Source organism: Littorina saxatilis, linkage group LG16 (genome assembly GCF_037325665.1).
Source record: "Littorina saxatilis isolate snail1 linkage group LG16, US_GU_Lsax_2.0, whole genome shotgun sequence".
NCBI classification, from domain to species: domain Eukaryota; kingdom Metazoa; phylum Mollusca; class Gastropoda; order Littorinimorpha; family Littorinidae; genus Littorina; species Littorina saxatilis.
Genome location: NC_090260.1, coordinates 14,681,075 through 14,696,578, shown reverse-complemented (window position 1 = coordinate 14,696,578; position 15,504 = coordinate 14,681,075). Strand labels below are relative to the sequence as shown.

General features: G+C 42.0%; 1 protein-coding gene across 1 annotated transcript; it reads left to right on the top strand.

Moving 5' to 3' along the window:
* The first annotated feature begins 5,889 nt into the window (after positions 1-5,889).
* Positions 5,890-14,034, top strand: LOC138950473 (zinc finger protein 41-like). Its single transcript, XM_070322201.1, has 3 exons — positions 5,890-6,055; positions 10,146-10,360; positions 11,293-14,034. The coding sequence occupies exons 2-3, from the start codon at positions 10,170-10,172 to the stop codon at positions 12,116-12,118; spliced, it is 1,017 nt and encodes a 338-aa protein (XP_070178302.1). The 5' UTR covers positions 5,890-6,055; positions 10,146-10,169; the 3' UTR covers positions 12,119-14,034.
* Positions 14,035-15,504: the final 1,470 nt, after the last annotated feature.

The following is a 15,504-nucleotide window of genomic DNA, read 5'->3' as shown; positions in this document are numbered from 1 at the left end:
TGAGAGTTATTCGGAACCTGACCCCTGGCACGTGAGAGAATAACAAGCATTGGAACGAACAAGCGACTTTCATCCTCTAAACAGCGCTCTGCCTCATTTCTACCCCTCCCTCCCCCGCCACCCGGCACACACAGCCTCCTTGTCACACGGGGCACGACACGAACTGACCACACAGATAAGGTAACTGTCCATAACAGACCTGTCACCCCCTGTGTCCCCTGACTGTCCAAACCGGCATGTCACAGCACAGAGATCACGCAACATCTGGACACCGACTGTGTGTTCGGGGGGGAAGGGGGGCGTGTGTGTGTGTGTGTGTGTGTGTGTGTGTGTGTGTGTGTGTGTGTGTGTGTGTGTGTGTGTGTTGTTGTCGCCGTCAAAAATCGTTGTAACTGTCCATAACAGACCTGTCCCCCCCTCTGTCCCTTGACTGACCAAACCAGCAGGCCGCGGAACAAAGAACACATGGACCTCTGGACACCGACTGTGTGTGTGTGTGTGTGTGTGTATGTGTTTACTTGTGTGTTTGTGTGTGTGCATGTGTGTGTGTGTCGTGCGTGTGTTTGTGTGTGTGCGTCTGTGGGAGATGCGTCACGTGTTTGTGTGTGTGTATGTGTGTGTATGCGCCGTGTGTGTGTGTGTTTGTTGTTGTTGTTGTTGACGCCATGTCGCCGTCGTGAATCGTTGTTGTTGATTCCCAGAGTCAATTTTATGCAGACTCAATACGATGTTCACCCCCCCCCCCCCCCCCCCCCTCCCCCTCTCTCATGTGCACGATCAAAATCCAAAGTTTACACTGAGCAAAAGTCTCAAGACTTGGGAAACTTAAAAGTGCGCATTCAGGAAAACAAACCCAAACATAATGGGTAGCGCCATTCTGGATGTCAGCTGGCTTTCCCCAGGAAAAAAACTTACTAGGACTTTATGATACTGCCATTCCTTACCTAATATTCGTTTCACATACTTTATGTGGTGTGGTGAGAAAGAGTAGGCGGATAGCTTCAGATAGGTCCCATGTCCTTGCCCACCTCTATGAACTCCTTCCCTCTGGCCGTAGACTTCGCACGCACAAAGCTAGGACACTCAGGCTGCAAAACAGCTTCATCCCCAAATCCATCACCCTTGGCAACATGTAAACACATCCACATACCCGACTCAGCCCCTCTTCTGCCAGTGCAATCAGTAGTAATGTACATGTATGTATTGGTTTTATGTACGTCCGTATATTTTCTGTGATATATTATATGCTATGATTTTTGTTGCAATGATGTTTAGCCATAGTCCGTTATACGCGTAGGTGTGCGAGAATATGTAAGCGCAGTGCTTTAAAGATGTCCATGTGGGAATGTGTAAGTGGGCGTAGTCGAATGTCCATGTGGGAATGTGTAAGTGGAGCATATAAGAATGCCCATGTGTGAATGTGTAAGTGGAGCGTATAAGAATGTGTAAGTGGAGCGTGGTCGAATGTCCATGTGTGAATGGGTAAGTTGAGCGTATAAGAATGTCCATGTGTGCGATGTGTAAGTGAGACATGGATGTGTTCATGACTGAATGCGTAAGCACAATGCAAGGAATGGCCAGAGAGGTATGTGGGAGGTGTGTTTATAACCCGCCCTGTTATATAGTGCTATAATTATGTCTTATGTAAAAGCAATGTCCTGTCTGTATTATTGTTAGGCCAAAAAAAAAAAAGGTCTGTTTACGGTAACATAGGCCAAAAAAATAGGGTCGGTAGGTCGGGATTGTTTTTTTTTCTTTTTTTTCCAAAAAACCATATTTTTACGTTATTTTGCCAAAAAAACAAGATTTTTTTTCCCCCCAAATGCCAAAAAAAAGTCTAGGGTCGCGCGAAAAAACTAGGGTCGGTCGGGTTACCGTAAACAGACCTATTTTTTTTTTTTTGCCTTATGTACCACGCCTGAATTTCTCTATGAGATAATAAAGTATTCTTATTCTTATTCTTCTTATTCTTTATCGTTCTATGCCCAATTCCACTACCACCACGTCCCCCCCCCCTATCCACACGTACAAAAATGCTTCCATTTTCCCCCCACACATATCTCTATTACAATATTACGAGTCGATTTACAAAGAGCAATTGATCCGTCAATGTTGAAAGGGAGATAAATGTGTCAATCGCGCTGAAAATAAGGCAAGATTTACTTCCCTTCGCAGGGCTACCTTTCACAGCTGGTAGCCAACGCCATAGTCGGGTAAGGTTGCCTATGCACCACATTTTGTTTCATGCTGATAACCAGCTCGTTTTCTTGCAAAGAAGTTTCATGTTGTGTTTGGTAGTCCTGCTCTCTTTCGTTAACTGTTCGGCTTAATTAGAGCGAATTAGCTTGGATAGACATTCAGCAAAAATTAGATACAGAAAAATTCACAACTGGTCCAAAACGGACCAGTGTGGCAGTGAAGAGGCCTTCACGAACCACTGTAAAAAGCCCCCTATACTTCAAAATAACCCGATAAAACTTAGTGTGCATGTTGGACTAATTTAAATATGCCTTAGACATATCTGTTTTGTTTTGATGAGAACGATATTTGAAGCACAGCTAGGCAAGCAGGACACTAAAGAAACTCAGTTGTCGAAAACAGAGAGAAAATAAATGAAATTATCAACTTCCACGAAAAGAAGACTACATGTATTTGCTATATTGGTTAAAAAAAGCTTCAGGGCTACTAATTTTATAGATGGTTTTCAACAAGCTGCTTAATGAATTAATGAAACAAGCCTTTATTTTTGTTTTTGTTTTTTTAAATGTTTTTTTTTAAATTTTGCCATGCACATCACTGTGGGGCTTTTAATCCATAAACATGTATCCCCCAGTACATACAACTTTCCATTCATACGTACATGAGCATTTACAGCAAAAATATGTTATTTTGTTGTTGTTGTTCAAGGTGGTCTTTGGGAACATACACATACTTTGAGAGTTTGCTTTAAATTTTTGTTTGCAGTTAGAAACTCGGGGTCAACACTGCTAAAATGTAACAAAAACAGTCTTAGCTGTCATATACATGTATCGCAATCGTGGTGTGATAACAGCTTTGGATGTGGACGGAATTCGAAACAGGAAGAGTTTAAGAGGAAGGTAGAGGGAAAATTTCACGGGGAACAACATGAAGAAGGCATGGGAGGGGTTGAATGTCATGAGTGGCTACAAGGGGAAGAAGGGTGGGAGTAAGGAAAAAAGCAACGCTACGCAGTCAGATGCAAATGATCTCAACCAGTTCTATGCACGCTTCGATAAACATGACTTCAGCGGGGAAAGGAAGGCAATGCGGGACAGGTTGACCAGTGATAGTGGGCTTACGGAAGGAGATTCCCCAATAGTGGTGACGGAAGAAGAGGTGGAGAGGGGGCTGAAGAATGTTAATGCTAGCAAGGCGGGGGGACCAGATGGGATGATGCCCAAAGTTTTAAAACTATGTGCAGAGCAACTTAGTTATATTTTTTCAGTCATTTTTAACATGTCGCTTGGTGCTAGCAGGGTACCGGCCCTATGGAAAACTTCATGCATTGTTCCTGTGCCAAAGAAAAAGACTGTGATAACCATGAATGACCTGAGACCTGTGGCACTTACTTCTGTTTGTATGAAAGTCTTTGAGAGAGTTGTTTTGTTCAAATTGAGTGATTGTGTGAAAGATTTTATTGATCCATGTCAGTTTGCATACAGGAAAAACAGGAGTGTTGATGATGCTGTGTTGAATGTTTTAAACAAGATCTACTCTCATTTAGAAAAGCCTGGCTCTTATATTCGCTTGATGTTCTTTGATTTTTCCAGCGCTTTTAATACTATACAGCCTCATTTAATGGCGGAGAAGCTTTTTAGCATGAATGTCCCAGCAGCCACCATCCTCTGGGTTATGGACTACCTGACAAACAGGCCACAGTATGTTAGGGTGGGGGGGCAATCAGTTTCAGACACAATCTGCACAAACACAGGGGCACCACAAGGCACAGTACTCTCACCTTTTCTTTTTTCTCTCTACACAGCAGATTTCAGAAGTTCTAGTGACTCCTGCCCCATAACCAAGTTTGCTGACGACACTTATGGAAAGCCGTTTGGCTCATAACCATTACACGCGTAATAAAAAATAAATACACGCGTAATAAATGATTAATACGCGTGTAATAAATGATTAATGCGCGTGTAATTTATCTTTTTTCTTATGCTATGGAATAGCATAATGATTAAATACACGTGTAATAAATATTTCATACGCGTGTAAGAAATGATTATTACGCGTGTATTAATTATTTCTTACACGCGCATGAAATATTTATTACGCGTGTATTAAATATTTTTTACACGCGCATGAAATGATTATTACGCGTGTATTAATTATTTCTTACACGCGCATAAAATATTTATTACGCGTGTATTAAATATTTCTTACACGCGCATGAAATATTTATTACGCGTGTATTTAATCATTTCGTACACGTGTATGACATTTTTATTCCACGTGCATTTAATCATTTCTTACACGCGTATAAACTATTTCCTGCATGTGTATTTAATCATTTCTTACACGTGCATGAAATATTTATTACACGCGTATTTAATCATTTCTTACACGCGCATGAAATAGTTATTACACGCGTATTTAATCATTTCTTACACGCGTAAAAAATGATTATTACACGCGCATTAATCATTTATTACACGCGTATTAATCATTTATTACGCGTGTATTTATTTTTTATTACGCGTGTAATGGTTATGAGCCAAACGGCTTTCCATAGACACTGGACTGACCGGACTGCTGACTGTTGACGACGACTCTGACTACAGGCAGGAGGTAGATAGGTTTGTGGGGTGGTGTGAAAACAACTATTTAGAGCTTAATGTGGGGAAGACAAAGGAAATGATAATGGACAACAGGAGGGGGGAACATGTACACAGGGAGATAGTGATCAAGGGGGAGGTCGTAGAGAAGGTAGAGCAGTATAAGTATTTGGGGGTGATTATAGACAATAAGTTGACATGGAAACCAAACTCTGATGCCCTTGTGAAGAAACTCCACTCTCGCCTGTACTTTTTGAGAAAACTCAGGTCTTTTAACATCAGACAAGAAATCCTTCAGATGTTTTACACTTCAACGTGCAATAGTGTGTTGTACTTTGGCTCCGTGTGTTGGGGTGGCAACATCAACAAGCAAGACAGGGATAGATTAGATAAATTCATCAGGAAAGCAAGTGGGGTGGTTGGGAGGAAGCAGGACAATTTCACATCAACACATGAACGACGACTGACTGACAAGGTACAGAAGATTTTGGCTGACGACTCGCACCCACTCAGACCGGAATTTGACAGTAGACGGACAGACAGGAGCAACAGATTCAGACAACCAACCGCAAGATCCACACGCTACAGAAATTCGTTCATTCCATCTGCAATTCACATCTTCAATTCTCAGGTGGGGCGGTAGATGCTGGTGTTGTCGCTCTGATGCACGGGGTCAGTGTTCTGTATTGTTTCAGTATTGTTGATTTTGTTTTGCATTCTACTCTCTTAATCTTAGACAATATGTGATAACCGGCAAGGTGCTGACTTTCTTTTGTGCATTGTTGATGGTGAATGCATGTTAATTTATTTTTAATATACTTTCTTATGTGATAACCAATGTGCTATATTTTCTCAGGACAAAGAACAAATGTTTATTTTGAATGTTTTATGTATGTTATTATTACGGACACAAACGCTCAGCAATGTAATTTCTCTTTTAGAGATTAATAAAGTTATTGTATTGTATTGTATTGTATTGTAAACTAGTCCGTCAAATTTAGAGTGACCGCTGCTCTGCGCGAAAACAGTGTCTCTTTATTTCGGCTAGCTCTGTATGCGTCCGATGTTGACACTTCCGGTTAGACGCTGGAAAGAATGAGATGCAAACCTTCGTAAAAATGCAGTTATTTCTAGTTGTACATGGAAACGAAACTACACTTTAGCTTGAAATCATCTGCAGTTCCCAACGTTTCAGACTATCTAATCAAGTCGTTGCATTGGGTACTTTTTGCAGCGATCCGGCCAGTATTGTGGCGGTAAGCATTTTCTTCAATGATGGATTGCATTTTTTTGTACTCCTCCTTTTGTGTGACTGTCTGCTGCCCGTAACTTGCATAGTTGTTCCATACATTCCCGAGACCTCAAAAGTTGTGCTTCTGGTCTTTATTTGCATTTCTGTCAAAAAGCACACTAGTCAATTTACATACATTGGGTCTGCACTGCATACTTTTTCTTTTCAAATGTGCATGCTGCGGCTACTTTCAACTTTGCTCAGTCTGTAGTCAGTCTTGTGTCCAGATTGAAAGTTGTAAGTAACACATGTATGCAGCTAACAGGAGCACACCATATTGGTTATCATACTATTCGAGCTTAGATGGGCAAATTCATACGGTCACTTGGTAATCTTGAACTTTAGCGTGTTAAAAATCCATAGCTCAGAATCCAGTGACATTCTTTAGCCTACTTATTTTTGATACAAGTCCATGTGAGCAAGCCAAAGAACATTTGTCGTGAAATTAATTGACGGATTGAGCTCCAAACTTAAGCATAATTAATTAATTTGGTTGTTCAATCGACGAAAATGCACCGAAAATGGCGTATGTTGTCAACCATGGGACATCATTTACACGGAAGAGTTGTCTCCCTTGTCCGCTCATACGGATAATTCCTTCTTTGACCCATGTAAACGAAATGCATGCGTACAGTTCATCGGAGTTCATTCCGTAACTTCAAAGTGATCTAAAATGACTTGTTATGATTACAAGTGCAGGTTCTACACATTTGGAGACTTAAATGCCTCTGAATTATGAGCTATGAATTTAACATGCTAAAGTTCAAGATTACCGGTCACTTTATGCTGGAATAAAAAAAACAAAAAAACACGTCCGTTAGGGTAATCTTGAACTTTAGTCACTGGTGAGTAGTGTGTTAAATTCATCTCAAAATTCAGTGGCATTCTTTACTTATTTTTGATACAAGCTCCTGTAAACAAGCCAAAGAACATTTGTCGTATAATTAAATGACGGATTGAGCTCCAAACTTAAGCATAATTAATGAATTATTTTGGTTGTTTGAACGACCAAACTGACGCGATAATGCTTACGTTTTCAACCAAGGGACATCATTTACCAGTATTTACACGATAGAGTTACGTCCCCTGTAGGATTGCTCGGATAGTTCCGTCATTGACGCATGTAAAAAAAAAAAATGCAATCGTACACTAAGGTACAGTTCATTCTGTGACTTGAAAGGGAACTAAAATGACTTGTTATTAAGCTACAAGTGCAGGTTCTGCAAATTAGGAGGCTTAGAAGTAAGATGCCTCTCAATTCTGAGCTATAGAGAATACTACATGGCTTGCTGTGTCGTACCAGATTTACACGAGTTTTTTTTTAAAATATTGAACTGACAGCGAGCTGTTCACTATTTAAAAACACGACGAGTGTAAATCTGGTACGAAAGAAGCAAGCCATGTAGTATTCTGTTTATCCTACAGGGTTCCACACAACCCCAAAAGTCAAGGGTATTCATACCCTTTCAGGAAAAAAGTAAAGGGTTTTTATACCCCTTCCAGATTTTTCACAGGGTATGAGTGACAATCGGTGTATCCATGAAATGTCATTTTTTTCCCATATGATTGCCTGTCTGGTAGTTATCACCTTTGCCATTTTGACGTTGTGACAATACATGTATATATTCATAGTGTATCAATGCATTCAAGTCTTTTTTTAAATTTTTTTTTTTACTTCAATGGATACCTCTTTTTCTATTATGTCGCGAGTTTTCCTTTGGATTGTAAAATTAAAATGATGAACTGTCTGAATTGATGAATGTTTCTTTGAAAGTTTACTCAGCTGTGCTTACATTCATTCAAGAACACAATCACAAAGACTGCAGCAAAAAGAGAAACAAAGAATTATAGAATGAAACCAACTGTATTAACTTCAAAAACCAGCATCATCATCATTATGACTTGTGATACTGACTCACTGCTGCTCTGGCTGCAACCGCCAAATGACAATTTTGTCTGTTTGGGGTCGGGGTTTTGTTCTTTTGTTTTGCGAGGCATTTTTTTGAGCAGGCGACAGCACCGGATAGGCTAAAGCGAACAGTGCCTTGGAGATGATCAGTTTAAAGATATCGCGCAGTTTGAGGACAAGGGAGGCAACCTCTGCTTCACGGCGTGTCAGTGTCGACAGAGGAGTGGCACAAACACGGCGTGTACTTTAGTGGTCTCAGTAGAGCAGGCGGCCTGCGTGCTGTTGCTTGTAAACTAGCAAAGGCTATACCCTTTCAGCATTTGACTCGTTCGTTTTTTTACCTCTTTGGAAGAACACACGGGAACGATTATTATCTCACGAGTGTCTCTCTCACGTATGTAGGATAAATGAATTTAACACACTGAAGTTCAAGATTACCTCCGTTTCTTGCAAATAAAAAATGTGTGGTCAAATGCTGTTGTTGGTGCCTGCAGGTTGTCGACATTTGATTAAACAAAACTGATCAGACAGAGTTGAACTCTTGAGCATAGAAAAGAATGAAACGAATGTCAAAGTCAAGCTTATCTTCTGTTACAAATTGTTTTCAGATGCAGCAACATTTTTTCGGTTTTCTCCATCTACTGAATAGGCAAATTGACTTGAAGTTGAAAGTGAAACAGAATTGTTCTATTTAATTTTACTGAAAATGAAATTAACCACTGCTACTAGACTAGTGCTAGTACCAGGCCACGGTATAGTACTGTATGGGGTGCTCTTGTCAGCTGCATTTCCAGATTACTACCCCAGCCAATGCTAACCAGAGTTGCATGGCAGAGTGAGGGGCGAAGTGGCGCAGTGGTAAGACGTCGGCCTCCTAATCGGAAGGTCGTGAGTTCGAATCGCGGCCGCCTGGTGGGTTTAGGGTGGATATTTTTCCGATCTCCCAGGTCAACTTATGTGCAGACCTGCTAGTGACTTAACCCCCTTGCCTTCGTGTGTACACACAAGCAGAAGACCAAGTGCGCACGGAAAAGATCCTGTAATCCATGTCAGAGTTCGATGGGTTATAGAAACACGAAAATACCCAGCATACCTCCCCTGAAATCAGTGTATGCTGCCTGAATGGCGGGGTAAAAACGGTCATACACATACAAATCCACTCGTGCTAAAAACATGAGTGAACGTGGGAGTCTAAACCCATGAACGAAGAAGAAGCATGGCAGAGTTGTTCCTGTGGGCTCGGTATTACTGAGTTATTATGGTGTCGCAGCGTGCATGTATAAGCTTTTAATTTTAGTAAGGAATTGTACGGGAGAAGAAAAAGGCACACGATGGTCACATTTTATTAATTTTGAACTTGCAAACAGTGAACCAGCACCATGGTCCTGTGTGTATGACTCGATCGTTACCTGTCCTTTCACTTTCAGCCAGAAATGGAGGGGAACAAATCAATGAAAATTGAAATTCTTGTCATTTTCTTGATTTTGAAACTTCTGATGGGTTGAACTTAAATAGCCCAGTTGTTAAAACGACAGCTTCCCATGTGTAACTAACTTACTAAGGCTTGGGATTCAATTTCAAATCTCAGCTGCGCTGTGGAGATTTTCTCTGATGTCCCATGTCATTGTCAACTTGTGTGCTAACCTGCCTTATCCCCCTTGTCTGTACACGCAAACACAAGACCAAGTACGATCCTGTAAACCATGTCAGAGTTTGGTGGGTTATGGCAACATATCATGAAAATACCCAGCATGCATCCCTCAAAATTGGAGTACGGTTGCCTATATAGCAGGGGAAAACCGTCATAGGAGTTATGTTAACTCATTGTCTCCCAGGTACGGATATATCTGTACCAACTCATGTGGCTCTATCTGACCAGGTACGGATATATCCGCTCAGACTGTTAGCTTCAGTCGCTTCCTGTAACGTCGATCTAACGCCTGCATTCCAGCGTGTTGATACACAGTTTCTACAATTCTGAGTGACCTGCTGCAGCACAGCTGGTCTCGGCTAAAAAATACTTGGTCAACATAGGTGGGGTAGAAAGTGTTAAACTTAAAGTCCATGAACAAAGGAAAAGAGGAAGAACGTTGTAAATTCTTTTTAGAAAATGTTTGATTCTCATCTCTGTTATTCATTGTTGCAGACGGACTGTTGATCGAGACTCCACATGATGGAAGACAAGTATGCATGCCAGGCCTCACTGCTGCAACAGCAGCATCTTCAGCAGCAGCAGCAGTTTGCCGAGCGCATTCTGGAACACCTGGCGTTCAACAGCGACATCCTGGAACGCTGGCACCAGATCGGGTCGGCCCAAGGCTTGTCTACAGACCTGGAGGTGGCAACCTTTCTCATTCAGCAGTAAGTCATTGTTTTTCATTTTCATCATTTTTATAACTTTATTGCCCCGTCGTTAAAAGTCACAGCCCATGTGAACAGCGCCAACGCTCAGACTAGGTTGTTTTTTTCCCATTACTTTATTGTCCCATCGCTGGGAAATTTTGGGTCCCTAAATTCCTCCTAGTGGAAAGCAGCAACAGAGTGGCGCTACCCAGGTGTTTGCGTGTTTAGGTGTAATCAGCCACCTGCACTTCTTGCAGAATGACTGATGTCTTTTACGTGCCACAGTGGTGACACTGGGGTGGAACATGGATACGTTCTCAAACCGGTGACTTAGGATCACATTCACAAGTCCAGTGCTCTACCAACTGAGCAACCGGCCCCGTTACATGTATCCAACACCAATCCAGTTCAAATTCGATGTATGTCAAGAGATAATTTTTTTGTTTGTAACAGGTTTGTTATTACAATTAATCGTCGCGATATATACTGTATACCCTTCGTGGTTGAAAACGACGTTAAACACCAAATAAAGAAAGAAAGAAAGATTACAATTAAACCATTTTGACCACCTGTAAAAACCCCGAAAGAGCAAGTCTCCCAAAAGAGTTTTGTTATTTTATTTTTTCTATTTCCCTTTTTTTTTTTTTAAAGGGTCAAAAAAAAAGAGAGAAAAAAAGGGGTCGGAAAGGGACTTGAAACAGTGGATATTTTTGTGTGTGTGAGTGTGGTCTTTACATTGTTCTTTTTCATACTTTTTGGTTCTCATGTCCCACTACAGGGCTAAAGTATTGTAATTTGAAGATATCCGCATAATGCTTCTGACTACCTGTGGTGAATCATTTCTCACTGCAACTAGATTAAAAGAGGCAGCTAGTTAATCATGTTTTGCCATTAAATCATGTGCCGTAGTTTGTACTATAACCAGTGGATTTGAACCTTTTCTGTCACAGCTACGAGAACACCTGGGACCGTGCACCGCCCACGGAGTACTGCCTGACCTGTCACTCCCCCCTCTCCCTCTCCTGTGTCAAGTGCACCGCCACCACCACCGCCAACGCCAGCTGCAGCACCGCCAACATGAGCACCCAACACAACTCCATCGCACCGATCTTCGACGCTGGGGCCGAGAACTTCACAGTGGAGCCGCTCTCCACCAAACCCTCAAAGGGCAAGAAGAAACTGAAGAAGGGGAAAGCCGGCAAAGGGGGAGCGGCACCCAACAGCATCGACAACGACGAGGACCTCATGGGTCTGTACATCCAGTTTGCCAATAATTCATCCTCTCAGATCATCTCCGACGCGAACCAGTTAGTCATTCCGTTTTCCGATGTCGGGGGGAAAGCGGGGAGTCGTCTGAAAAGCTACATCTGCGTCCACTGCGGCAAAACCTTCTTCAAGCCCAGCGACTTCAAGAAGCACGTCCGCACACACACCCGTGAGAAACCGTACAAGTGTGATCGCTGCCCGGCGGCTTTCTCCGACCCCTCCAGCGCGTCCAGGCACAAGAGGATACACACAGGAGAAAAGCCCTTTGCCTGTCAGATCTGCCCGGCGTCCTTCGCGCAGTCGAGCGACCTGACCAAGCACATGCGAGTCCACACGCGCGAGCGACCCTGGCAGTGCACCATGTGTGAGAAGACCTTCGCTGATGCGTCAAGCTTTGCCCGCCACCGCAGGAAGCACGAGAAGATGGAAAAGAAGGCGAAAAAAGTGGGCAAGCAGAACGAGAATGCTGTCAAAATACCGGAGCTAGTCGAGCATGCGGAATTCAGGTAGTCATTGTATTTAGCGTTTCATCGCTCTTAGTGTTTCATCCTCACAAAAGGGCATTATCGCAAAATCTGAGTAAAAATGAGTGTAGGCGTCGAGCTGAAAAAAGCGGCTAAGCAGAATGAGAATGCTCACAAAATACCGGAGCTCGTCGAGCACCCAGAGTTACGGTAGACATTGTAGAAACGATTGTAGGTGTCGAGCTGAAAAAAGTGGCTAAGCTTGTTGAGCATGCAGATTTCAGGTAGACAAGGGCATTATTGCAAAATCAGAGTAGAAACGATTGTAGGTGTGGAGCGTAAAAATGCGGCCATGCAGAATGAGAATGCTAACGAATTACCAGAGCTCGTGGAGCATGGGGAATTCAGGTAGACCATGTACTGAGCCTTTTGTCCACACAAAAGGGCATGATCGCAAAATCTGAGTAGAAACGATTGTAGGTGTTGAGCGGGAAAAAGCGGCCAAGTAGAACGATAAAGTTCTTGAGCTATGACTCAAGCATAGAGATTTTAGGAAAAGGTTGTAGTTGTGACTTTGACAGGGTTTCATTCACACAAAAAAGGCTATAACAAGACCTGAAAACAAAGCGCCGAGCCAAAAAAGCGGCCAAGCAGAATGATAACGAAATGGTTAACGTTCAGCTGACTGATGCAAGAACTTGTTACTAAGTGTTGTAATCGCATTCCGAGTTATCTCTGAACCCATCCAGAAAGAGTTGCGATGCATGTGAACACTGAAAGCATATAAACCGTATACAGATGTCGGTGAAGTGAACATGAGTAGTAAGTAAATTTTAAGGGGCTTATTGTCCGTCAGGTCTTAATTGCCTATATTGGACATGAATTGGTTTATACGATTCGAGTTTTTACGCCCTCACGGCTTTTGATGTATGCGTGTTTAGGTGGTATCAGCCATCTGCACTTATGGTAGAATGACCAAGATCTTTAACGTGCCATTGTGGTGACACGGGGGTGGGAGATGGATACCGTCTCTGGGTCTGCACATAAAGTTGACCCGTGTCCGTCCCGGCCCGGATTCGAACCAGCGACCTTTTGATCACAAGTCCAGTGCTCTACCACCTGAGCTACCCGGGCCCCGCGAACATGAGTGTTGTGCATAGGAATGTTGAACAGAAACAAGGTGCTCTTGAAGACAAAGCAATAATCATGAACTGGGATCTACAAAGGGAATTCTTTGGTTTTTCCTGTGTGAGTGGGCTGCCACTCCCATGTGCATTTGTAGGCATGAGTAGGCTTTTATTTACGTTTATGGATGTTTTTCTGCTGCCATTTAGGTAGTCATACTCTGTTTTCGGGGGATGCATGCTGGGTGTTTTCATGTTTCTATAACCCACCGAACTCTGGCATGGATAACATGATTTTTGTGTGCATACTGTGTCATGTGCTTGCATGTACACACGAAGGGGGATGAGGTACTAGCAGGTCTGTACATAAGTTAGCATCGGAGTTCGGAAAAATCTCGACACTAAATCCACCAGATCTTTCTTTCTTTATTTGGTGTTTAACGTCGTTTTCAACCATTCAAGGTTATATCGCGACGGATCCACCAGATGCAGCAAGGGATTCGAACCCTGGTCCTTCTACACAGAAGACGGACGTCCTAATTACCACTAGGTTTACATGCCTGTCATAAAGTCAATATGTGACCCTCCACCACGGAATGAGTCGGATGTCACCTCACGCGGTTCTGTGCTAGGCCTAATAATATATACGTCTGGGGGGTGTCAGGTATCAGTGTGAGGGTCACCTTAGTCACAGGGTTGTAACTCGAAAAGTTTTCGCTCTTTTCCAAAACTGTTTTTTACCACTGGATAGAGCACAAACAACTCTTTAAGAAAATGTTAAAATATAAAAAAAATCATGCAACGGTGACATGCGACCCATTCCGTGGTGGAGGGTCACATATATGAGGCTGTGCCAAAAGGTGCTCTGTCAGAGGGGGACATTTTATAAGAAAATAAAAGTAACAGTATCATTTCAACACTTACACAATGTGAAAGAATAGTCATTTGGACATACAATTCCAGTCTTAAAAAGATAACTCAGTAAAGCGACTTTGAGAAAATGATGTGTAATCGTAATTTTTGGGAATCTGTCGGATGTAACAATGGACATGAAAGACAAGTAAAATTAGTTGTAAACCTATATCATTTGAGCAAATTTTTACTTGTATCATTTATATAACCATGTAGCAGGTGTTTAAACTAAAATGTACTGATTGCTGATAGAAACTGAACACAATATAGTGCAATGATGATGTCATGTGTTGCATCCGACAGATAGCAATTACTAGCAGTTTGAATTCAAGAACAGCAAAGCACAGTTTTGATCAAAAACCAAGTTTATTCATTTGGTGAAGTCCTTTCATTGCTGTCAGAAACAATAACATTGATCATGCCTGGAGAAAAGATTGCCAGCCATACCATTCATCTGTCGGAGGTAACATTTTTAGAATGGACATGATGTCATGTGTTGCATCCGACAGTAAATGTAAATTTAGCAGTTTTGCCAGAGTAATGGTGGGAATCGCAAACTTAGCCCGTTTGTGGAAAGAAAGGGACATTTTGATCCGTTTTTAGCTCATATCGTGCTGACTGATGAAGGCCAGAGCCAAACGTTCCCACATGACACGAGCGAAGCCGTGTCAAAGTTTCGGTTGACAGTTTGATATCTGTGTCAGGAGTTTCGATCGAAGCCTGACTTAACACTTTTGAGGCAGTCTTTGTTATTTTTGAGTTTGTTTCCTGCATATGATAGCCGTGTAAACTGTTTAACACGGTTCCAAAGGTTATTTTAGGTTTCGAACTTTCACTCAGTATTTTTTTTTTTTTCGGGTTGAACTTTCTGTTGACCGCAACTTACAAGAAAAAGCTGACATGGAACTGATACTTACCGCTGCGTGTTATCGACGCCATCTTGGAGGGAAAAGTGCGCGAAAGGCATTGTGGGAAGGAATGTCTTTTTACTGCGATGCGACAAACATCCGGTAGAAGTAAAATCGCGGCCAGAATTATTAAATGTTCGATCGAAACACTCTGACATGACGAAGTTACTCCGTAAAAAACATGCCTGATATAAAATATATACAACAATCAGTGCTGTTTTCACCGTTGCTAAACGTCAAACTAAGATTGCAGCACTTGTTTCTGTGTTCTTCTAGAGAGATTTCTGGAGCAAATCACTGCCGTCAACCTTTTCTGCTGGTGTGACATCTGACATGATAGGTTACGATCGTAACAGCTTTTAAAAAAACCGTTTTTCACACATTTCGGGAAGAATTTTGTTCTGCTTTTTACATTGATTAAAAAGCTGAATCTCTCCTCTTTCACCCATCTACAAAAAAATGACTCAACTTGAAAGATAAAAAACAAA

What these genes read in the sequence shown, in the direction of transcription:
- LOC138950473 (XM_070322201.1), top strand. Translation starts at nt 10,170, where the DNA reads ATGATGGAAGACAAGTATGCATGCCAGGCCTCACTGCTGCAACAGCAG. An exon ending in GCAACCTTTCTCATTCAGCA is followed by an intron (nt 10,361 to 11,292) that starts GTAAGTCATTGT and finishes TTTCTGTCACAG; the next exon opens with CTACGAGAACACCTGGGACC.